Consider the following 25,675-nt stretch of genomic DNA (forward strand, 5'->3'; position numbering starts at 1 on the left):
ATCGCTCGCCATCCAGCCGCAGCTCCTGCACCAGCCGGTGAAATTTGTCGTGCTGCTCACGTCGCTGGAGAATTTCATGCACCCAAATCCGGTGACGAGGACGGCGTCTCCGTAAATGCAACAGGGCAACACCAAACGCAACTATCTCCCTATCATCCATATTGTGAGCTGTTACAAGTAACACTGGCTGCATTTTCTCTGCCATTGTAACCAAATGAACGTCTTCTCCTGCAACTCCATATTTCTACAGAGGAGTGTCTGAATATTTCCGACAACAGTGAAACCTAACGTGTGCACGCGCGGAGGAGGGAGGGACAGAACAAGACATGAAGGCAGCTAACCAATCCGTGCATCTGACCAATCCGTGCTGTCCAGGCCGGACTGCACGGATTGGTCAGCTTTTTCTCAGTCCTACAGCCGCCACAGAGGTCCAATTATTTTCGTTCCTTTTTCTGAATACATAATGTATTGACTACTCTCAGGATAGCAGGATCATTTCACCCAGTATAACAAAATGTGTGTCTGAACAACAATACAGACCCTAGCTTTCAATGAATAAAGTAAAGTAAACAGTAGGGCTAATGCTAAATAAACGAAAACTTTAATATAAATGTTGTGGGATGAAATATGTATTATACATCAAACATGATTACATGGTTATACACTTATTAGACTTAATCAAAAGTTAGACACATGCTTCAGAATAACTTTCTCTAAGCGGTTAGATATTTCGTACTCATTTCATATTATTGTAACAAAATCCTTTACTTAATGTACATGAAATGTGTTATCTATGTCTTATAATTTACCAATGTGATGTAAGTAAACTTACATAATATTGTTAAAATAAGTCAAGTTGACACAATTTTGTACTGTACACAGAAAAAGTATTCATTGTGTCTCATGAAGATAAGTGCAGTTATTATGTTTAGACTTCCCGACCCATGATCGCTTTCTTTGTGTTCCTCTCTGGTCTCAGCAGTATTATGCAACATTTGGGTCCAAATAGTGCCACCAAGAGACCAAAACTGGAGGCGAATATGGCAAACACCTCTACTGCATCTGCATATTTGCCTGGTGAGCTGACATAGGCAGGGACAAAGGCCACCCACACAGCACAGAAGATCAGCATGCTGAAGGTGATAAGTTTGGCCTCATTGAAACTATCTGGAAGATTCCTCGCTATAAATGCAATCAGACAACTGAGGGAAGCCAATGAGCCAATATAGCCCAGTAACACTGCAAAACCAACTGTGGACCCAACTGCACACTCATAAACTATTTTATCATTGTAGTATTGAGTGTTTTTATGGGGAGTTGGTGAAGCAGATACAATCCAGGCAGTGCAGATAGCTGCCTGAACAGAAGTGAGAGCCATAACTATCCCTCTCTGCTGCAAAACACCAAACCACTTAAGACTGGCTCCCCCTCCTGGCTTTGACGCCTTGAACACAGCCAGGACCACCATGGTTTTTACCAAAATACATGAGACACAAAGCACAAAGCTGATCCCAAATGCTGCATGTCTCAGCTGGCATGTCCACAGTCTGGGATGACCGATAAAGAGCAGTGAACACAGGAAACATAACTTAAGAGACAACAGTAACTGAAAACTCAGCTCTGAATTGTTGGCGCGTACTATGGGTGTGCTATGATGATAAACAAAGATGCCCATGACAACAGCACACATACATGTGCCCAGCAAGGAGGCAACTGTCAAGCCAATACCCAGAGGCTCATGGTAGGAGAGAAACTCTGTTTTCTTAGGAACACAGTGGTCACGCTGGGGGTTGGACCAGAAGTCCTCTGGACAGCTGGTGCACTCCATGGCATCTAAGAGAAAACATCATAGATTGCTAAGGCATCACCATTCTCGTCAAATGACACTTGATCACCAAATGTTGTGGTGAAGTTGACCTTTTCCAAGTAATACACTAGCTTTATAGAGACATGAAAAACAAAGATGATGAAAAACCAAAGGAGACAGATTAACCCTCAATGACCTAGAACAATTTTTGGGGTGCCCATCCCTCCTGTGTCAATTACATTTTTTCCTAACCTAATCCAGCAGTCGGCATCTAGTATTTGTGTCTTCCAACCCAGATACTGTCACTGCCAGTGGTTGACTAGGTTTTTGAGGGTTACAACATATTTCTTTATGATGTGTTGATGACGAACATGGGGGTACCCATTAACCAATTTTCAACTGCATACTACACTTATGAACATTTTAAAACAAGAACCTATCACTGCGCTGATAAAACCACCCACTAACATCACCCAGTAGTAGGTAATTTCCTCTCCGTAATTGTTCCACTCAATACAATTAGTAGTACCACTTTGCAAGAAACATTAAACCCTACGATAGTGAAGTGAAGGTGACCCTTTCCAAGTAATACACTAGCTGTCATAGAGAGATGAAAAAACATAGAGGACAGAATAAAACTCAAAGATCAAAAGGAATTCATGGGATGCTTGACCCTTCGTTATTTGTTTTGTTTTCTTCAAATTATTCTAGCAGTTGGCTTCAAGAAATATCTATTTCCAACCCAGGTACTGTCACGGTGGTTGACTAGGTTGTTGACAGAAAATGTTTCTGTGTTACCATGGTAAACATGGGGGTACCCAAAATTGTATTATGAAACTTCATACTACACTTGTGAAAATATCAAAACAAGAACCTATCACTGAGCCAATAATAATAACCTCTGCCATCACCTAGTAGAAGGTAATTTCCTCTCACTATTTGTTTGGTACATTACAATTAGTGGTACCACTTTGCAAGAAATACGAAACCCTATGATTTAGTCATATAACAGATGGAGTGTAAAGTGATCTCCCACCTGCCATGGCTCCAGTTCTTTTAAATTGCCACAGCTGTGCCCGCTGAAAGGCCCTTGCCCTGACTCACAGTGCAGCATGTCATCAAGGGCGTAGGCCAGAGCATACACAGCCTTGTACACATTATACTCTGGCCTGAGATCAGAAACATCCAACAACTCAGTCTCAACACCCTCTAGCTTTTCCTGTCCAGTACATAATGTTCCTCCGGCCTCTACCCAACCTGCTGGAGGTGGCAGGAATCTACATTGACATGTAAATTCCCAAAACTGGTTTACCTGAAATATGTTCAAAACAGTCTTGTAAATGGTGACTAGATATCATTCTTGTAATTACCAGATCAGATTGCATAGTTAAACTCTCACCATACTATTTCTGTAGCCGTTGTTATGGTGTTTGTCAGGCAAAATTTGTAGTAGGAATTCCCTGAAGCCTGGTATTTCTCCTCGACGGATGGCAATGCCAAGTGTGCCAGCCAGGTATGGCATGAGGTCAGGGGTCTGGAGGACAGCAGAAGTTATCCAGGCTTCAGTGGCTATCCACTGCAGACCTGTCACATTCTGCCTTATCACCTGTGTGTCAAATAAAATTAGTGCCATGTCACTTAAGTATTGTCTAGTCTTCTGAACTGGAAACACTACACACAAGTGATGTCTTATTTGTTCATACACAGATTTTTACATAGTATTTTACGAGCAACGTGATGCATATCATCATAATCAAAGTTTTGTGTAATTTGTCTGAGTACCCGATCGTACTCTAAAACCCTGCTAAAACAGGTCATTGAATAAAAAGTCAAATCAATATATTTGTCACAGGCCAATATGTCAGTTTGATGAAAAAAATAATAATAAAATAAATAAATATAACTTAAGGTGTAGTTCAAGCCCAACCTCTTCCATGAGATTAATCATGTAACTGTCATGTGCAAACACAATGACCACACGAGCTGTGTTTTTTTTCATCACATCCACAATCCTCCTTAGTTCATCTGGGTCATTGCCCCATGGCAACGCCTCTAAGTAGGCAAGACAACCTCCACCAGAGTGTGCCAGGCCAGATTGGAAGGATTGAGCAGCGTGGAGTCCATAGTCATCATCACTGACCAACAGACCTGCCCAACTCCAGCTAAAATGCTTCAGGATCTGAATCATAGCCTGCACCTGTGTGGATAAAGAGATTAGTTTTTGCAGGCTGAAATAATCTTTCTATGAAAAACATGCTAAAAAGGTTTCACTTTGGATCATATTTAGTTATTGCATTTCAAGGAGTAGAACTGTTTTGTTTTTTTTGCAGTGTAGAGACATTTTTTCTTGTGAATGTTTAACTACACATTCTTTTGGGGATCTTTATTTAGTTGATGAATAATCACCTGGAACGCATCACTTGGGATTGTCCTAAAGAAGGATGGAAACTTCTGTCGGTCACTCAGACAGGAACATGTGGCAGAATGACTCACCTGTGAAAGACACCGACTGTACAGCCTGTAAACATTCAAAGCCTTTTCCTGCTCATTCAATAATTGATGGTTACCCTACAAGTGATGTTAAATCTGAAATGATATCAAAATGATCCAACAGAACTACTACAAGGCAAATTGGCAAACTTACCATGGGAACTCTGTACAAACCTAAGACAGAGGAGATGGCAATAGAATGTGTAGAAAAAGATCACCCACAATTCCTATGACTGGAGGGGTTCCTGCACAGGTCTCATCTAATATAAACTGCTCCTCTTGACCGCTGACTGCAGATAATCCTGCACGAAATGCAATCCCTAGTTTGACACAGTTATCGTAAAGACTGTATCCCAGAGTCACATTAGGGAGCAGGTTGGAGTTTTTGTTAATCTCATCAATCGCAAAGGCCATCGTCTGGACCCTCCTAAATCCTAAAATATCAAAACTAACACAAATACCATTATTAACTATTGAAAAATTCACCAATCAATAACTGTGACAACATTAACACATTACACAAGTACACATTGTACAAACAAATATGTAAGTTGAATATCAGTTATTGCCTACAATAATTAAATAGATACAATGGTAGGAAAATTAACACAAATAAATATGACTCATGGAATTGATTTTCTCCAGTTCTTTACTTTTGCCACTTCCCTGAGGGACTCACCCATGGCAGGTAGGCTGTGGTGGCTCTGAGGTAAAAGACAGGTCAGGAAACACAGAAAAGAAGTGGATCCGAAATATCCCACCAAAAACCACATCTCCAGCCTTGTGCATCTCATTTAGATGAAACTGCCCCTGTAACCGGCAGGAGGAGGAATAAAGAGGGGGGGACACAGCAGAAGAGAAGTAGAAATACAACAACATTAAATACATGAGTGAGAACAATTTAACATCTAAAAATCCCCAGATGACTTTCTTCCTGTTCATCCTTTTTCTGAGCCCAGTCAGTTTTATTCCTGTCAACGTCTTTTATTGACTTGCAGCATTGTTCAATCATGAACACCAACCAATGGGCTATAAGCAAGAGTAGGGGCAGGGCCTAAAATTATTGTAATCTATTTTTCTTTGCACTGTCTTTTTTTTTTTTTTTAAAGATTTCTTTTGAGGCATCGACAGCTTTATTTGACAGTGGATAGATCGGAAAGGGGAGAGAGATTGGGGGTGTAACATGCAGTACAGGTCCTCTGGCCGGATTCGAACTAGGGTCCACTGCCTTCGTGGCATGCGCTCTAACCACTCGACTACCTACGCGCCTGCATTGTCTTTTTGATGGAGGGTTATAATGTATATATGTGGTTAGTACACAGTGTTGGGGAGTAACGAATTACATGTAACGACGTTACGTAATTTAATTACAAAATGTACGTAATTGTAATCCATTACATTACTGGGAGAAAATATGTAATTAAATTACAGTTGCTTTTGGAAATTTCAATGATTACGACTTAAGTTACATTTGAAAAATCGCCGCCAAAGCTCGGATTTATTAAATAGTTTTTCGCCCCCCTGGATTCATGTTTGTTTTTAGTTTTTTTCATATCAACATCCTCCTTCCAAAACTGACGCTTATGATTGGCTCTCTCTGGTCATGTGCCATTTGACTCAACCGACAAACCGTACGGCGGCAGTCAGACTCAGCAGCAACAGTGCCGGCGGCGCACAAGATGTTCCTGGGCTGGAAATACAAAAAACACTTAATACAGACAGAAGCCAGGCTTCCCTGTATTACAAAGGTGACTCTCTTTTGACCCGGCTAGATCACCATGGTAACTTATGCTTAGCTCATAACCTGGTCCCGACCAGGATCTGTTCAGAGTTTAATCATAAAATCGGTTATAAAAGCGCCGCTATTTCACTATTCAACTCATTTACAGCTGACGTCACCTTTACTTTGAAAGTCCAGTCGAGCTGGATCAGAACGGAGCATTTGTGCGGAGGGAGAGATCGCGCTGATCCGCTGCTGTTTACTTTCTCTCTGAGCGTCTCCGCCTACAGATGTTCAGCTGAGGGGATACGCTGCTCAGCTGTTGATCCGACTCGCGTCAGAAGGTCATTTATTTACTTTTATATACAGTCAGTCACCACTGAAAGAAGTTGTGCGCTCGCAGCGGGACAGATACTTTAACTTAATGTCGTGGCGATGAATAAATTAATTGTTTCGCCTGTTATGTGTTGCCCAAACGCAAATCTTGAGTAGTCTACTCTGTTTTCTCACATTTAAGAAGGTCTTTGTACAGAGACAACATGAGATTTGCTTGTAGCTACAGCACCTAAAAAACCCACTGTAACCTATTTTCATACGCACACCCAGCCTCGCTTTCAATAAAACACACACTGGCATTTTATAATTGCGATCAGTGAAATATATGAAAACAATATAAAACACAGTTCAAAACAACAGTTGTTGTTGCTCTAAAGCTTCATATTTAAAAGCAGCTCAATGTAGAGCTGTCAGAAATTAAAATCAGCCTCCTCTTGTCATATTTGGAGCAACACTGTTGCTTCAGGCTGTGATCAGGCTTTTTTGTATCGCTCATACTCTCTCCATTAAAACAACCTGCTCCTCTTGGCTGAAATCAGCCTGTTGTCGCTCCACTTAGTGAGGAAGTGAGCCTCCTTCAGTACAGGCCTGAGGTCAGACTCATAATATATGGTTAAACCTTTGAACTGAAAGGCTTATCACACTATAGGTCTTAAAATGTGAAAATGGTTAGCAGTTGAGAGATTTCATTCAAAATTAAGAAAAGAAATCAAAATGTAATCAAATGTAATTAGTTACATTACTTTGAGAAAGTAATTGAAATAGTTACACTACTATTACATTTTCAACAGGGTAACTTGTAATTGTAACCAACTACATTTCCAAAGTAATCTTCCCAACACTGTTAGTACACAATAATTAGTAGAAATTATCAGTTCCGTAGAAACGTGTGGGCAAGACATGTTGACTTATTAGACTTTTATCTGTCAAATTTGCAATGTTGAGAGTTTGGGAAGAGAAGAATCATACAGTTACAAATCAAAAAACAATGCTATATCAGATTTGAAACATATTAGTTAGACACTTGGAGGGGTTGGTTCAACAACTCTGAAACTCAGAGTTCACACGTGACCTTAACAATTCTGTAAGGATACTCCCACACAGGGTTTAAAACCTACAACTCCCTTCCAATTAGCTAGAACTGAAGAAGCTTCTACGATGAGATGTTGACCATCTTCAAACAAGTCCAAGAAATTGAAACAAGTCCAGTTGCCTATGATGAAGCACTGAGAAGTGCCATGACCCGTATAACTTAGAAACTTAATCATTAGTTAGATGCTATTTTACCCTTATAACCACATAACACTGTAGTGAGATAATATAATGTGACCAACATGTGCTTACAGTGGCTTATCAGACCACATTGACTGTTATATGATAAATGTTATGCTACATTTAAAATGACCAGACAAATCACAGAGCTCAGAGGATGATTTATTTAGGCTTTATTTAAGATAGTTTTACCTTCTTACAAGTACACACACTCTAACCACACAACCTTTATACTATATAATCTTGAAGCAATGACTCTTATCATATCATCAAATATCAAACCTGATAACAGACAATTTTAATTGTTTATATTCTATATATTTGCCTATTATGTCTACATATACGTCTTGATTTCCTGTCTTGTTTTGATGTGGTTTGACTTAAGGCAGACTTATCATGATGAGCAAGAAATTGAAAATATACACGTGATGTAGCACAACTCAAGCTAAGTTAGTAAGCAAGTTAGTAAGCTAAGTTGTAAGTGAATTTACATCATAATGTTAATGTGATGTCATAAAGACAAGTTGATGTATTTTTGAATTGTACAAAGAAAAAAGATCACATCCGTCTCGTGAAAATAAGTGCCCTTATTATGTTTGGATTTTTCGACCCATGATTGCTTTCCTTGTGTTCCTCTCTGGTCTCAGCAGGATCATGTAACATTTAGGTCCAAACAGCGCCACCAAGAGACCAAAACTGGAGGCCAGGATGGCAAACACCTCTACTGCATCTGCATATTTGCCTGGTGAGCTGATATAAGCAGGGACAAAGGCCACCCACACAGCACAGAAGATCAGCATGCTGAAGGTAATAAGTTTGGCCTCATTGAAACTATCTGGAAGGTTCCTCGCTATAAATGCAATCAGAAAACTAAGTAAAGCCAATGAGCCAATATAACCCAGTAACACAGCAAAACCAACTGTGGACCCAACTGCACACTCAAAAACAATCTTATCATTGTAGTATTGAGTGTTTTTATGAGGAGTTGGGGAGGCAGATACAATCCATGCAGTACAGATGGCTGCCTGAACAGAAGTGAGAACAATAACTGTTCCTCTCTGCTGCAAAACACCAAACCACTTTAGGCTAGCTCCGCCTCCTGGCTTGGAGGCCTTGAATACAGCCAGAACCACCATGGTTTTTACCAAAATGCATGAGACACAAAGCACAAAGCTGATACCAAATGCTGCATGTCTCAGCTGGCATGTCCACAGTCTGGGGCGACCGATAAATAGCAGTGAACACAGGAAACATAACTTGAGAGAAAGCAGTAACTGGAAACTCAGCTCTGAATTGTTGGCACGTACTATGGGTGTGCTGTGATGATAAATAAAGATGCCCATGACAACAGCACACATACATGTGCCCAACAAAGAGGCAGCTGTCAAGCCAATACCCAGAGGCTCATGGTAGGAGAGAAACTCTGTTTTCTTTGGTACACAGTGGTCACGCTGGGGACTAGACCAGAAGTCCTCAGGACAGCTGGTGCACCCCATGGCATCTATGAAAAAAAGGAACCAACATGAGACGTGAGATATGTTTATATTATGTCTCAATACTGCAATGTTTAAAGTTAAAAACCAACCAGTGCCATTACTGATCTTCCCTTCAGAACAAAAGATGCAGTCAAAGCAGCACACAGGTTCCCCTTTCTTTCTGGCCATGCGGGTACCTGGAGGACAGCTTTCACTGCACACTGACCGGGGTGGCTATATGAAGAAAAGTAGACACTGTTTCTATTATTATACACTTATTTATATTGCTACAATGACTTATCCATGGTATGTCTGCAAAATCAGCTATAACCTTTTTTGATTCAAAGTTCCAGAAGATTTTGTCTTCTTCAATTGTGAGTTCTTCACCTTTGAAGGCCGACCTCTTGACCTCACCCACATTCTGAACTTTAGTTCTTCCATCAGAGAGCCACAGCCAGTTCATGACATCATAGATTGCTAAGGCATCACCATTCTCATCAAATGACACTTGATCACCAAATGTTGTGGTGAAGTTGACCTTTTCCAAGTAATACACTAGCTTTATAGAGACATGGAAAAACAACAATGATGAAAAACCAAAGAGGACAGATTAACCCTCAAAGACCTAGAATGATTTTTAGGGTGCCCGTCCCTCCTGTGTCAATTTAATTTTATCCTAACCCAATCCAGCAGTCGGCATGTAGTATTTGTTTCTTCCAACCCAGATACTGTCACTGCCAGTGGTTGACTAGGTTTTTGAGGGTTACAAAATATTTCTTTATGATGTGTTGATGACAAACATGGGGCTACCCAATAGTCATACTACACTTATGAACATTTTAAAACAAGAACCTATCACTGCGCTGATAAAACCATCCACTAACATCACCCAGTAGTAGGTAATTTGCTCTCTGCAATTGTTCCGTGCATCACAATTAGTAGTTCCACTTTGCAAGAAACATTAAACCCTATGATTTAGTCATCTGACAGATGAAGAGTAAACTGATATCACACCTGCCATGGCTCCAGTCTTTTCAAACTGCCACAGCTGTGCCCGCTGAAAGGCCCCCTCCCTGGCTCACACTGCAGCATGTCATCAAGGGCATATGCCAGAGCATACACAGCCTTGTACACATTATACTCTGGCCTGAGATCGGAAACGTCCAACAACTCAGTCTCCACATCCTCTAGATTTTCCTGTCCAGTACATAATGTTCCACCATCCTCCACCCAACCTGCTGGGGCTGGTGTGAATTTACATTTAAATGTGAACTCCCAAAATTGGCTTACCTGAAATATATTCAAGACAGTCTTACAAATGATGACTATATGTTTTTCCTGCAGTGAACAGGTTAGTTTGCACAGTAAAACTCTCACCATACTATTTCTGTAGCCGCTGTTATGGTGTAGGTCAGGATGAATTTGTAATAGGAATTCCTTGAAACCTGGAATTTCTCCTCGACGGATGGCAATGCCTAGTGTGCCAGCCAGGTACGCCATGAAGTCAGGGGTCTGCAGGACAGTAGACGCTGTCCAGGCTTCACTGGCCATCCACTGCAGGCCTGTCACATTCTGCCTCACCACCTAAATATCAAATTAGATATATAACTCCATAAAGCCATATCACTTAAATATTGTGTAGTCTTCTGAATTGTACACAATGCACACAAGTGATGTCTTTTCTTACTTGTTCATACACAGATGCCATCCTTTGTTTTACACAGTATTTTATGAACAAAGTTATGCATATCACCCATAACCAAAGATTTGTAATTAATCTGAGTAACTGGCCGACTCTAAAACCCTCCAAACAGGACAGGACATCAAACAGATATGAATATGTTACTCATCAAAATAAATACATTTGTCACAGGCCAATGTGTTATTGGAACTTCAATCTTTCAGTTTAATTAATAAAAAATGATCAAGATGTATAACTAATGTTGCTGCTCAAGGCCAACCTCCTCCATGAGGTTCATCATATAACTCTCATGTGCAAACACAATGACCACGCGAGCTGTGGATTTCTTCATCACATCCACAATCCTCCTTAGTTCATCTGGGTTATTGCTCCATGGCAACACCTCTAAGTAGGCAAGACAACCTCCACCAGAGTGTGCCAGGTCAGACTGGAAGGACCGAGCAGCGTGGAGTCCATAGTCATCATCACTGACCAGCAGACCTGCCCAACTCCAGCCAAAACGTGTGAGTATCTGAATCATAGCCTGCACCTGAGTGAACACAGAGATAGGTGCAGAGGCTGAAATAATCGTTCTGTGGAAAACTTTCTAAAAAGCTTTCACATCGGATCATATTTAGCTATTGCCTTTCAAGGAATGTAACTGTTTTTGCAGTGTAGAGATATTCTTCCTTATGAATGTTTAACTACACATTCTTTTATGCAGTTCTGTTAAGCTGACATATAGTCACCTGGAAAGCATCACTTGGGATCGTCCTAAAGAAGGATGGAAACTTCTGCCGATCACTCAGACAGGAACATGTGGCAAAATGACTCACCTTTTAAAGACACAGAATATACAGCCTGGACACATTCTAAGCCATTAAATCTGAGATCATATCAAAAAGATCCAATAGAATAAATAAAAGTCAAATTTTACTTACCATAGGTACTCTGTACAAACCTAAGACAGAGGAGATTGCAATAGAATGTGTAGAAGAAGCATCACCCACAATCCCTATGACTGGAGGGGTTCCTGCACAGTTCTCATCTAATATAAACTGCTCCTCTTGACCACTGACTGAGGATAATCCTGCACGAAATGAAATCCCTAGTTTGACACAGTGATCATAAAGACTGTATCCCAGAGTCACATTAGGTAGCAGATTGGAGTTTCTGTTGATCTCATCAATAGCAAAGGCCATGGTCTGGACCCTCCTAAATCCTACAACATCAAAACTAACACAGATACCACTATCAACTATCAAAAAATAAGACATACAATAACTGTGATCACAAGAAGACATTGCACAATTACACTTTTTACAAACAATCATGGCAGTTGACTATCAACAATTATTTATGATAATTTAATAAATACAACTGTAGGAAAAAGCAACATGTTTAAAAGTGCATGCATGCAAAATCTAATTCTTTCAGAGTAATATTTGATATGCAGAAATACATCATGAAATTGATTTTATACGGTTTTTGCTTTTGCTGTTTCCCTGAGAGACTCACCCGTAGCAAGTAGGCTGTGATGGCTCTGAGGTAAAAGATAGGTCAGGAAGCACAGAGAAGAAGTGGACCTGAAATAGCCCACCTAAAACCACATCTCCAGCCTTGTGCATCTCGTTAAGATGAAACTGTCCCTGTAACCGGCAGACGGAGGAATAAAGAGGGGAGGACACAGCAGAAGAGAAATAGGAATACAACAACATGAAATACATGAGCGAGAGTAATTTAATATCTAAAAATCCCCACATGACTTTCCTCCATTTCATCCCTTTCCTGAGCCCAGTCTGCTTTATTACTGTCAACCTCTTTTATTGACTTGCAGCATTGTTTAATCTTAAACATCACCCAATGGGCTATAAGCAAGAGTAGGGGCAGGGCCTGGAATTATGTTTTTTATTTCAAACTGATTTTGAGGTTACTAAGACAAGTAGTGGAACAATGTATCTACCCATCTATTTTCCTTTGCATTCTTTTTTTGATGCAGACCTATATTTTATGTGGTTGACACATAGTTATTCAGATGATGGTAGATATGATCACATCTGTAGAAAAGTGTGGGCAAAAAATGTTAACCTATCAGACCTTTGTTTATCCAATTTGCAGAGAATTCAGAATTTGGGAAGAGAAAGAGTATGCAGTTACAAATTAAATACAATTGCCATATGTGATCTGAAATACATAATTCTTCAAATATGTAGGAGACACTACTTTGATAAATATTTGATAATTAATCACTGGCGATTAATTTACACTCGTTTACAGGGGCACCACCTCCGATATTTGAATTCTAAACTAATCTCGGAGGTAATTAGTTAAGATATCAACTGTCCAAGTTTGGTAGACAGATAAATCATCAATCTCAAATGAATCTTGTTTAATTTCAGTGTCTATTTGTTCCTATTCTGAAGCAGTGAATTCTTTCCACGATCCCATCGATTTCCTACTTCAAATTAAACGTGCACAGACAACGACATAAGATTAAATATGTTTATTAACTAAATAAATGCAGATTAAATGACATGAGGTAAATTCAAACGGGTAACAAAATAACAGAGTGTGAAGACTGGAATGAATTATTGACTGGATGGATTCAGACAATGGTGGATTTTGACATGGAACCGTTAATTCGCGAGTGCGGGATTAATTTCTAACGGAATTATATGGGAGATGTTTGGATTTATGATATATATATATTCGAAGCTTTCACAAACACCAACTCTGATATCATTCACATGTGACTCTTGTCGTGTGTGGAGTTCTTGGCCTACTTTTGTTTGAAGAGGGGGGATGATCCAGAATCCGGGCTCTCTGGGTCAGCTTGGGTGCCGAAGCCGCTTCCGTCCAGCCGCAGGATGATGGCGAGGCAACCCCTGGTGACGTAGTGTCACCGGCACAGCGGGGATTCCGTCTGAGCTCTTTGCGGCCTGTCGGCTGCCGTACCGCTGGAATTTGATGCCGTCTCGGGCCGAACTCCCTCTGCCCAGCGAAGTGTCTCGCTTGAGATCGCTGCAGGCGGTTCTGCTGTGGATATGTTCTTCACGGCTTCTTGAGCAGTTTAACTGCACCGACTTCGTAATGGCTTAAGAGTTATCAGAGTCTCGATAGAATTGGTGATTACGGAGCTCCGAATATATATTGAATTGACTTTCTTGCGTAAAAATAACTGGGAGAGAAATGCCGGCCGGACAATCCTTCTCTGTTACTAAATACAAGAAAACAAAAATGGTTTCTTTGGCTTTAAGTACGATACTCTAACAATGAGCAAAATATCACAAAAATAAAAGAATCAATTTCGTTCTTGCTCGAATTTCACAGAAAAAATCTTTTCAGAATAAAAGAGCTTCACCGGGAGAGGTATCTCGCAAGTGGCTCAAATCTCTGGAGGTTACTAAGTCTCAGAGCTTCAAAAATCTGGCAAAGTACGGAAATTAACTTGAAAAGTAAGAAGTTGCGCGTACTAAAAATTAAAGTAAGTACGAAAGTGGCAATCGAAAGCAAGCGAAGAATGCGAAGAAGTTTTTCAGGAGAAAGCCCGTGAGCAGCGGGATACATTGTTTTACATATTGTTTTAACCGGGGGCGGAACTGAGGGCGGACTCGGGCGGACTCGGGCGGCCTGGTCACGTTGTTTCCTCCGGCGACGTCATAGCTCATGTTACCGATTTCTCTCTTGTTGAATTAAACTAATGATTTGATAAAGTTTTAAATCGCAACTGACTATGTGCTGAAATCCACCATGGTCTCACATTAACAATTGTTATGGAAATATAAAAGAACACAATTGAAGTTGCCTAATAGGCAAAAGACAAATTATTGGTTAAAATACAACACAAATACAAGCACATAATCATTAAAGGCACTAATGGCTCAAGAATATCTCATACATTGACAGTTTATACTTCCCAGACATGTATCAGATTAAAAGAAATCGTCTAAATACTTAGAAATAGATGATAAAATAGAACATTCCATTAGTATTGGCCTTTGAAATTATACCAAAACTTACCAGGAGGTGGTACTCTAGCTCCACCAAAATATTGACATTAACCCTGTGATTCTTAACATAAGTTTTCTTTAACCAACACAAATGAGAGACAGAGCATGTTTGAGGTCTCATTTAGCTAGTTAAAGGTAAACTGTCAAAAGAAAATTAGTTTGTAACCTAATGTTTTTGTATTACAGAAGAAATCAAGGCTTTTGGTTTCTTTAAAATGAATGTGAAGACACCCTGCCGGGTTTGAGTGTCGTAACTTATGGGATGACATCTTTATAGTACATGCCAGATGTAAGCCTTTCCTTTGGTGACAAGCAAGTTGTAACAAAGGATAAACCTGATGTTCTCCAGTGATGGAATTGGCACTGAATGTAAACAGTCCGTGAAAGCGTAGACAGGCACTGATGTAACCCAGGTATTGATCAAGTCCTTTCTGGGCCTGATTGTCCATAGGTTTGTTGTGAGAGGCTCTAATAAGGCCAGAGTGTGAGAGAGAGGGCAATAAAAGGGTCAGGACTCTCTCTAGGCGGGGGAAGGAACAGAATCAGGAGGTTATCTGGTGATTCCACATGAGAACTCAGCAGACTGTCCTTTCTCGCAGGCGAAAAATGCATATAGCTGGATCACATGCTGTTTTTGTCAACAGCATAGTGTCAAAGAAAAGGGGGGCAAAGGAAGTACAGTATCCAAGCTACCACAATATGGCAGGGAGTAGGTGAGAGGTGAGATGGACACTGACATGCCACTCACACCTCCTGTGGTGAGAGAAACAGAGGACGATGGCTGGTTCCTACATATTATTAATATAATAATTTCTTATCAAGAAAATACAATAGTGTACTGCAGTGCTCCAGCTCATCAGCATCTACAGAACTTCCACCTTTTCAGGCTAAATTTTGAGGAAGTGTGTCTAAAATGATTCCCAAGACATGAAGAGTATTTCCATGAAATATACGAGTATTTGGTTTTAATTAGGGCTGGGACTCGATTAAAAAAATTAATTGAATTAATCAGAGGCTTTGTAATTAATTAATCGAAATTAATCGCATTTTAATCGCATATAAATATTTGACCTGAGAACAGTGAGAAGCAATTTTTTTCACATGGATTTTAGTATACCATTGAATAATGACTGAATACAGAAGCTTAGGCAACAAAACATTGTTTGTTTGTTTTTTTTTCATAGTTTATAGTTGTAGTTTTCGTTAAGGTTCTCTAGTCTTCTAGTTTCAGCTTTATGATTTATATTTAATATTTGAGTTAGTCTATTTAGTTATTGTATATAATTCAGCCTTTTATTGTATTTGTTTCTTTTACCTACCTCATTGTTTTTGGATTTTGATTCATGTCAAGTAGCTGTAACACTTTAATTTCCCTTTGAGATTAATAAAGTACTCTATCCATCAACCAGTGTCTCATATAACTGGCAGTTTCAAAAGTGGTATTTTTATTAAGCCCACTCTGTAGTAGTAGCTATATCTACATACATTTTAAGCTAATCATTTTGACTAATCACCATACTGGTTTTGTAGAAATTGCATTTTTGCTGTACCCTGTGCTGGTTAAAAATTACAAAAGTAATAATTCAGAGTAATGTTTCTCTGTTACTGTATTTGTTTATTATCCAAGTTTGTCTTTTGCATCCCTCGGGATCAACTCGTCTCCGTCCTCCTCACCCTCTGCCATCTTTCCATCAAGTAACGTAACTCACTCAAGCTAACCTGTCTGTGCAGCAGACACGTTGTAGGCAAGGATCAGTCCATGGTGTCACCGTCATACGGCAGTGCTTCTGTCGGCTCCACATACACGGCCATGTGTGGCAGTGGCATCACCGACTTATCCTTTCAATCTCAGACCGCGACAGAAAGCTCCGCTGCGCTGAACTTCAGAGGTGTTCATAAAAATGTAGCTTGTGTGGACGCTACCACGCTACTTGGTCAATAAAAGAGCTAAGCTACTGAAAAGCTATTTCATTCAGAAAGTAGCGACACTACCACCACGCTACTGAGAAATGTAGTTAAACTAGTAACGCCGCTACTTGTAGCGACGTTACTAGTTAGTTGGTGCTCCAGTATAATAAGTACCCCTGAAACTCATCCAGTGAGAAACGTTCTGCGGTGCAAAAATTAGTGCGATTAAAATGCGTTAATTTTTTTAACGCGTTATTTTTGGTGTAATTAATTAATCGTAATTAACGCGTTAAAGTCCCGGCCCTAGTTTTAATATCACTCCGTAGTGACATCATACAGCCGACCTTCAAAAAGAGCTACAATAAGTTGTTGCACAATGAATATAAGATACTTTCAGATAAAGTGTTTCTTTTCTTGAACTTTTAAGTCAGTAAGGTTCAAATATTGTTAGGGGCCTACTGACAGCTGGACCCCCGAAGCAGAGGCAGCCAGGTGTGGTAGGTGCAAAAATGTTTATTCTAACAAAAGGCTCCACAAGTAAAAGGCAACAAGTCACTCAGGCATGGGGCAAACTCAGGAACTCAGGCAACGAGGCGGCACGGGGCAAACTCAGGAACTCAGGCAACGAGGCAGCGAGGTACATAGAACTGAAAGACACACAAGGAAAAAATACGTCAACACTTGCTGGCAAAACCTAAGGCTGCAGCAAAAACCTCACTAAGAGAACAGGGTCAGCTCTACTGACAAGACGGAATTATCTGGCAGGGGAGAAGGGCCAAGACCAGGTGTATATATAGAGTAACGATTGAATGGCTGCAGGTGTGCCTCGTCAGCCCCATCGGCCAAACCCTGCAGAGGGGGAGGAACAAAGAGGTGGGGAAAAACAGGCAGGGCAAAAACACACCAAACACAGAACCCTCACAATTATGAGGGTACCCAGTGGTGATGTTTGATACCACCAATTTCCTTTCCGATCCGAGACTGAGTAAAATTCAGGCTGGTATCGGCGAAACCGATCTGATACTTTGTGCAAATACACCTAATGTGTCTGGTAAATCTAAAAAAAAGCAGTGTATTTCAAATCATAGCTTCATAAAGAATACAAGACATCAATTTATTTATTTTAAACTCTGAAGTTTCACTAGCAAGGACCACACCGTCAACGATATGCGTTTAAGGATTTATTAGTGACAAAGGAAAACGAAGTGTCGAAGATCTTGGTTCTTTTGAGTTCTTCGAGTGCGTTGTGGGGATTCTTGTAGAGAATCAGCCGCCGCTCCCGGGCAGCGACGGACCCCCTCATGGATCTACGAAGGAGAGTAGAGAAAGAAGAAACAGGGAGAGATGAATGGGGTGGGGGGGAGGGGCGCAGAATACGAGAGCGAAGCAGAGGAGAGGGTCAGGTGGTTATTTATAGAAATGCGGAAGTAGGCGCTGTTGAGGTGTGGTCCTGCTCCTGAAACTTCGCCAATTAAGCTTCAATTCACTAGCAAGGACCACACCGTCAACGATATGCGTTTAAGGATTTATTAGTGACGAAGGAAAACGAAGTGTCGAAGATCTTGGTTCTTTTGAGTTCTTCGAGTGCGTTGTGGGGATTCTTGTAGAGAATCCACCGCCGCTCCCGGGCAGCGACGGACCCCCAAAAAAGTGAATGGTTGAGGAGGTGAATTTGGAGTATCTGAGGAAACCAAAAAGGCAAGCAAAAACATGGCTTCCAGGGTTTGGGCGACTTGAGGAGTGCCGTACCCGGAACGGATTGTGTGGAGGCAGATTAACAGCAAGTCGGCATTAAGAGGAAGACGGCGAGGGCTTAACGAACTGTCAACGAACAGCCGGTTATTGTCTTGGAAAGAAGCTGATACTGCTAAGGTAAGCTTGGTGATGGGTGATTTGTCATGATGAATGGGCGTAAGTATCGAAAGAAGTCGTGGTGATGAGATCGAATGACGGAAAGGTTGTGTTGTATTGGTCGTGAAAGTAATGAAAGCTTTCCAAGCTGTCCAGTAGGAAGAGAGGGTCGAGGGTGATAGGCTGTTGTCGCTTATCAGGGGTATAAGCGCAGGATTTACGAGTTGAACGTCGACGCCCGACCGGCGTAGGGAAGGTATCTGCGTGAGGTGCCAAGCTTCTGAACTTCTGGCATTCATTAGCGAGCTTCGGGGGCAATTCTGCTGCAAAACATCTTCCATTGTAGAAACCCCCCAAAACCGGCCTAAGGAGCAGCATCAATGTGTAGATAGATGTCGTGCGGGTGAGTCGGTTGGTCGTCGTAAAAGAAAGTGTTTCCGTTCCAATTGGTGAGAAGGTTGAGTCACGGACGGATTTCGGCAAGGCTCGAGCTATCCAGGGAGATGGAGGTCAAGAGTGATGGGACGGAAGAAGCAATGGATGGTAGGTTGAAGATAAAGGCTCGCCCTTGGGGAATGATGCGTAAGGTGAAGTTGATGTGGCCCAGAAGGGACAGAAGTTGACGCTTGGTGCGGCGCGGGGCGCAGAAGAAGGTTCGGTTGAGCTTTCCGACCGGGAATGTAGTCTAAAACTTGTTTGTGTCAATGATTCCGAGAAACTCGAGGGATGTAGAGGGGCCCTCTGTTTTCTCTGCGACGATGGGACCACGAGGTCGGAGAAGACTGAAGTCAGGGTAACCAGGCCGGAAGCAGGTGGCGATGAGGTGGGGGGAAATTGTTAGACTGGATCCAGCTGAGGGCTTCAGGTGGGGTGTCGAAGAGTTTAGGCTGAGGTGAGCCTAACAGCAAAGTAATATGTACCACGCCAGTGGATGCTGAAGAAACAGCAGAAGTCGGGGTGAATGGGAAGGACTTTGAAAGCACTAGTCTGGTCCTGGACCTTCCTTAACTTCCTTGGCAAGTGTGAGGTCAACTGAATCTGGCTCGGTTATGGTCAACTGAAGATTTTGATTTCGAAAGAGATAGATGATTGTGTGGAAGTCCTGGGTGAAAAACCTTCAAGTCCTTTATGAGAAACTAGCTTTGGCGAGGTAGGTTGTACGGGCATTCGGGGTGGGCGTGGCCCCCGCTACAGAAGGAGTAAACGTTGAGGAAGCGGCACTGGGACATGGTGCATCCGGTACTGTTGAAGCCGTTGCAAATCGAACGACCTCCTTGGTGCATGACGGGCCTGCCTTTCTTATATACGCCTTTGATTACGGGAAGATGACATCTGTTCTGGAGGTACGGGTGCTGGTGGAGCTGCCGACGACAGGCAAGAGAAGGCTGAAGCTCTCGTTTGGTTTTTGTGCGGCTCAATGTGGGTAGCTGTGTATAAAGTGAAATTAGTGGTTGCCTGCTGAGGGGGAAGAACGGGTGCTGGCAGCCGAAATGAGCTGCTGGGACTGATGGAGCTGGGAGATGGAAGCTCCCTGCATCCCGGCATAGGGTGCTGGCACCCGGTGCCAGGAGCCCCGGTTGAAGCGAGGTGCTGTGGTTGCTGGAATTGGACGGCAGAGGGCACTGGCATCTTGGTGCCAGGAGACTTGGTTGAAGCGAGGTGCTGCTGTTGATGGTAACAGGAAGCGGAGGGCACTGGCATCCCGGTGCCAGGAGCCCTGGTTGAAGCAATCTGCTGTGGTTGCTGGAAATAGGCGCCAGAGGGCGCTGGCATCTCGGTGCCAGGAGCCCCGGTTGAAGTGAGGAGCTGTGGTTGCTTGAAACAGGAAGCAGGGGTTGCTGGCATCTCGGTGCCAGGAGCCCCAGTTGAAGCGAGCTGCTGTGGTTGCTTGAAACGGGAAGCAGGGGGTGCTGGCATCTCGGTGCCGGAAGCCCCGGTCGTTAAAGCCGCTGTGGTTGCTTGAAACGGGAAGCAGGGGGCGCTGGCATCTCGGTGCCGGGAGCCCCGGTTGATCAAGCTGCTGTGGTTGCTTGAAACGGGAAGCAGGGGGCGCTGGCATCTCGGTGCCAGGAGCCCCGGTTGAAGCGAGCTGCTGTGGTTGCTGGAAACAGAAAGCAGAGGGCTCTGGCATCTCGGTGCGGGATCAGAAAAAATGGAATCGAATCGATGCGTATACATATTTACATGATGTAGTGCAAGAATGAACGGTAATTTTTTAATATACAGACCGGAGCGGTTGAAGCGAGCTGCTGTGGTTGCTGGAAACAGGAAGCAGAGGGCGCTGGCATCTCGGTGCCAGGAGCCCCGGTTGAAGCGAGCTGCTGTGGTTGCTGGACACAGGAAGCAGAGGGCGCTGGCATCTCGGTGCCAGGAGCCCTAGTTGAAGCGAGCTGCTGTGGTTGCTCGAAACAGGAAGCAGAGGGTGCTGGCATCTCGGTGCCAGGATCAGAATCAGAATCAGAATCCTTTAATGTCCCGCAGACGGGGAAATTTGTTTGTCGCAGCAGAATATTACGAGAACAGCGCAATAGCAAAATAGACAATAGAATAGACACTATAATTAAAAAGAGAAAGAAAATGGAATCGAATCGATGTGTATACATATTTACACATGATGTAGTGCAAGAATTGACAGTAATTTTTATATACAGACCGGAGCCCCGGTTGAAGCGAGCTTCTGTGGTTGCTGGACACAGGAAGCAGAGGGCGCTGGCATCCCGGTGCCAGGAGCCTCTGCTGAAACAGGCTGCTGTGGTTGTTAGCAGTGGGCAGTAGGGGGCACTGGCATCCCTGTGCCAGGAGCCCCCGCAAAGTTTAGCTGCGGTGATGGCTGTAACTGGATGGCGGTGGGCACTGTGGCGTTTGCCCTTGAGGTTGAAGGTTGCTGTAGCTGATGATGATAATCCTGATAGAAGTTGGAGGGTCCTGGAATCCATCTGGGCGCTGCCTCTGGAGTGTAGTGATGCGAGAAGTGGTAGCGGAAACTCTGGAGTTGTTTGATCTGGCAGAGGATCTCTGTCTCTGCTTTTGCTGCTGCTCTTTGTTTTCTTTGGGCTGTGTTATTTGATTGTACTGTCCCTTTAACAAGAGCGTAGACGTCACTGCCTGTAGGGCTGTGCGTGATGACGTCACCTGGAAGCGATCTGGTGTTAACGGAACAAGCAGCCATGAGTTAATTATTTATTTATTTATTTATTTTTCAAAGATTGGCTGTTGTGGTGGCTGGAACTGGATGGCAGTGGGCACCATGTTGTAGGTTGCTGGTGTCGATGATGAAAATCCTGATGGGGAGTGGAAGGTCCTGAAATCCATCTGGGCACTCCATTTGGAGTGGAGTGATGACGAGAGGTGGTAGCAGAAACTCTAGAGTCATTTGATCTGGCTGAGGATCTCTGTCTCCACATTTGCTGCTGCACTTTCTGTTGTCTATGAGCTTTCTGCTGTCTTTGGGCTGTAGTATTAAATTGTACTGTCCCTTTTAACAGGAGCGTCGATGTCGCGGTGTGTTGCGTGCGCGTGATGACGTCACCCGGAAGAGAGCTGGTGTTGACGGAAGAAGCACACCACGCGTGTGAAGAAAGTTTGGCTTTATAGTCCATTCGGTGAAACAGAATTCATTTGTCGTATAAAGTTTTCTGGGGAGTGGCTACTGTCCAATCGGTGACTGTAGAAGATGAAAGCCGGTCGGGGGAACTCGGCCGGTGTTGGTGGAACGATGGCGGGAGGCTTCGCTTCTTGGAGGTGAAGGAGTCGGCGAACTGAGGCGAACTGCAGCGACGGTGACTTTCCGTTCCGGAATTTCCTCGTCCTCTCTTTGCTGCGGAAGGAGGTGGGCTGGGAGACACGGGAGAGTCGTCGGACGAACTATGATAATCTTGGATGTTGAGGAGAGATGAACCAGGCGGGATGCGAACCATGGATGAGACGAAGTTGGTGCTCTTTGGACTCGCTCGCGCCCTAGCCGGCTGTAGGGCCACTGGAATCAGGGTCTCGGGTACGGAGGTGACGGGAAAGTCGTCGGCTTCAGATGAATGGTGATCCTGATCTCGTCTGAAAGATCGTCCCACGGGGATAGTGATACGAAGTCCATGATGAGGTGAGTAGAACCTGATGTTGCTCGTACAAAAGTTTGGATGTGCTCGGGCGAGGCGATGTCGCGTGATCTCGTTTCTGGGTGCGAGAGCGCAGAATACGAGAGCGAAGCAGAGGAGAGGGTCAGGTGGTTATTTATAGAAATGCGGAAGTAGGCGCTGTTGAGGTGTGGTCCTGCTCCTGAAACTTCGCCAATTAAGCTTCAAATATTGAGGTAGCGGCCTCATTTACAATGTAGCCAAGCTAACAGAAACACCAGAGAACACAATCATACAAAATATGTGAAAACGGTGTTTCAAACTCTAAAACAAAAAAGAAAATAAGTGAAATTCTCAAAAGCCAGCGGTTCAGACAGATTAATTGTATAATAGTATACAACCCCTTAAAGACTTCTTGAATTAGATATCGGCATGTGATCAGAGAAAGGGCCGATGTATGACACAATCATACAAAATATGTGAAAATGGTGTTTCAGATACTAAAACAAAAAAGAAAATAAGGGGAATAATAAAACCATTAAAATAAATTATTGTTTATTCATTAATAACTACTATAAAAAAATTAAAACTTGCATCTTAATTCACATTACATGAACATGTTAACATGAAAATACTGAACATGTAAATAACCCTTTCCCTCATTCACAAGTTTTTGTTAAGGAACAATAGCATATTTACTGTCTTCCCCTTTAGTCTGTTCCATTTTTTGCTAAGAACCTCTCCTGCCTTTGAAAAGACCCTCTCTGCCAGTACAGAAATGGCAGTAATTCCCAGGTATCTCGACGTTAGTTTGCTCAGGGCTGGGAAGGTTGGTTCATGTTCTTGCCACCAAACCAGTGCATCCCCATTTCAGGGAATCACTTTTTCTTCTAAGTACCGATGTACTTCAATGAGCACATCACTGGCAGCTGACCGGTGATGTTGTCCTGACAAAACCTGCATGTCAAAATCAGTCTATATCCCTCCTTTTGATACAGCTGAACCTGAGGGGGGCAGACTCTGGTTTGGCCCTGAGGCAGAAGGCCCTGAGGTAGAAGGCTCCAAAGTAGAAGACCCAGAAGTAGAAGGCCATGAGGTAGAGCTAACAGTAGCTGTTGAGCTTGGGGCTAGAGTGGGAGCTGCCATTTCAGAGAGGAGACGTTTTTTCATTACTTCCACATTGTCTTTGTCTCGAAAACCAAGATGTTAAAACTAACATCCAGAAATGTACTGGCAGCTCGACAGTGAATGCTCTCAATACCCCTGAATCTGCGCTGACATTGCTGTGCCAGTTGTGTGGCAAGGGAGCTGCCTTGACGTTCACAGGCTGCTACAGCCCTGTGAATGAGTGACACGAGCGGAATCACTTTGGAGACTGCAACATGCTTTTCAGCTGAAACTTCCTGTGTCACTTCTTCAAATGGCCGTAGTACATCAACTGTGTGCTTGATGAGGGATAATTCTCCCTCATTTAAGCACAATGCATTCCTCCCTAAAAGGCAGAGTGCTGTGGTCACAGCTTCATTTTGCTCACAGAGCCCCTCCAGCATGTAAAAAACTGAATTCCAGCGGGTATCTACTGACTGGATTAGCTTGTGCTCTGCCACTTTCAACTGTTGTTGAATACCCCTGAGCTTCTGTGTGGCCTGTGTGCTGTGGTGAAAAAAGGACACGATCGCACTGCATTTCTCCAGCACATTCACCACTTCTGGGACAGTTTTTAAAGGAACAGTTTTTAACCCAATTAAATTCAGTGTATGTGCAAAACATGGATGATGCCTCCATCCAGCCTTGTGCACTGCAGCAACCATATTTGCACCACTGTCTGTCACAACTGCAACAACCTTGTCAGTTATGCCCCATTCTTCTGTGATACGTTTAAGCGCTAAACTGATATTGTCTGCTGTATGCTGCCCATGGAAAGTGTGGATTTCCAAAACAAATTACCTCATTTGCCAGTTTTCAATTAGATGACATGTTACAGTCAAACATGCCTCTGGGGACATTGAAGTCCACATATCAGTAGTGAGTACAATACTAGAAGCATTTTGCAAAGATGCCCTCACTTTGCCTTTGCATTCATCAAACATCTTTACAAGATGAGTCTCAGTCAGTTTTTTTCTTCCTGGGAGTTTACATTTTGGGTCAAGAGCTCTCACAAATCCTTGGAAACCTTGGTCTTCCACAATGGACAGAGTCTGGAGATCCTTCGCAATCATCTCTCCCAGGCATCTTGTGAGTGTTGGTGCTCTTGGAGAATCATCTTCAAACGATATAAAATCACAGGGCAAAACAAATGATGGGGCTACCCTGCACTGAATGCTTAATCTAGTTTGGATTCAACTATGTATGTAGTCTCTCCAAATAGCCTACAATAAGGGGATACAAACACTTGCTGTTTTATAATACTGGGCAGTGTTTCCCCTAGGATGGAGTTGTAGCAGTGGAGGTGAGTGTTCGCCCGCGTGCAAAAGCAAAGCGCACCCTGCCGGGAGGTTTCTATGTGTCTGTCGCCACCAGAAGCTTAGGCTTAAGTACATAACAGTTCATTTGTGCACAGTAATGAACAGGGGAAATATCTGTCTAGCTTACATATGAGGTGTCTCCAGCTTTAGGAAAATACACTTTATTGAACACAATAAAAGTGTAATCTTTAAAACAATTATGGACAATAATTTCACAAAAAATATATTAACAACCAACCATATACAGTAAAATCACATAACACAAACACTAGAACAATCCAAAAGGTCTGTGCCTCTGTGAAGTAATCTGTCAGTAACTTGAGATTGACAGCTTTCGCGCATCACAGTGGCCCTCGCGCATAGTAATGCTGCGTTCGAGACAGAAGGAATTTTCTGACTTCCTACTAGAAAAAGTACACTGGAACGGCACTCAAAGTCGGAGTCCTTACTTGTGAACTCGGCACAAATCCATCTACCCCAAATGATAATCCTGAATCCGTGATCAGTGTTGCTTGCTTCATGGTTGACATCTACCCGATGCTTGGTAAAACCGTTGTGCTGATATTATCAAGTAAACTCAAAGTTTCTCG

At 42.8% G+C, this 25,675-nt stretch overlaps 1 protein-coding gene across 1 annotated transcript; it reads right to left on the reverse strand.

Annotated features, from left to right (window-relative positions):
• Positions 1 to 928: 928 nt before the first annotated feature.
• On the reverse strand, positions 929 to 12,510 carry LOC115571797 (extracellular calcium-sensing receptor-like). Its single transcript, XM_030401402.1, is given in 14 exon segments — positions 929 to 1,837; positions 1,840 to 1,938; positions 2,844 to 3,119; positions 3,207 to 3,413; positions 4,214 to 4,300; positions 8,933 to 9,126; positions 9,211 to 9,334; positions 9,432 to 9,659; positions 10,115 to 10,390; positions 10,478 to 10,684; positions 11,062 to 11,331; positions 11,531 to 11,617; positions 11,723 to 12,017; positions 12,300 to 12,510. Coding segments are annotated over 14 exon segments (3,468 nt in total). The 5' UTR covers positions 12,509 to 12,510.
• Between the last annotated feature and the right edge of the window lie 13,165 nt (positions 12,511 to 25,675).

Source organism: Sparus aurata, chromosome 2, assembly GCF_900880675.1.
Source record: "Sparus aurata chromosome 2, fSpaAur1.1, whole genome shotgun sequence".
NCBI classification, from domain to species: domain Eukaryota; kingdom Metazoa; phylum Chordata; class Actinopteri; order Spariformes; family Sparidae; genus Sparus; species Sparus aurata.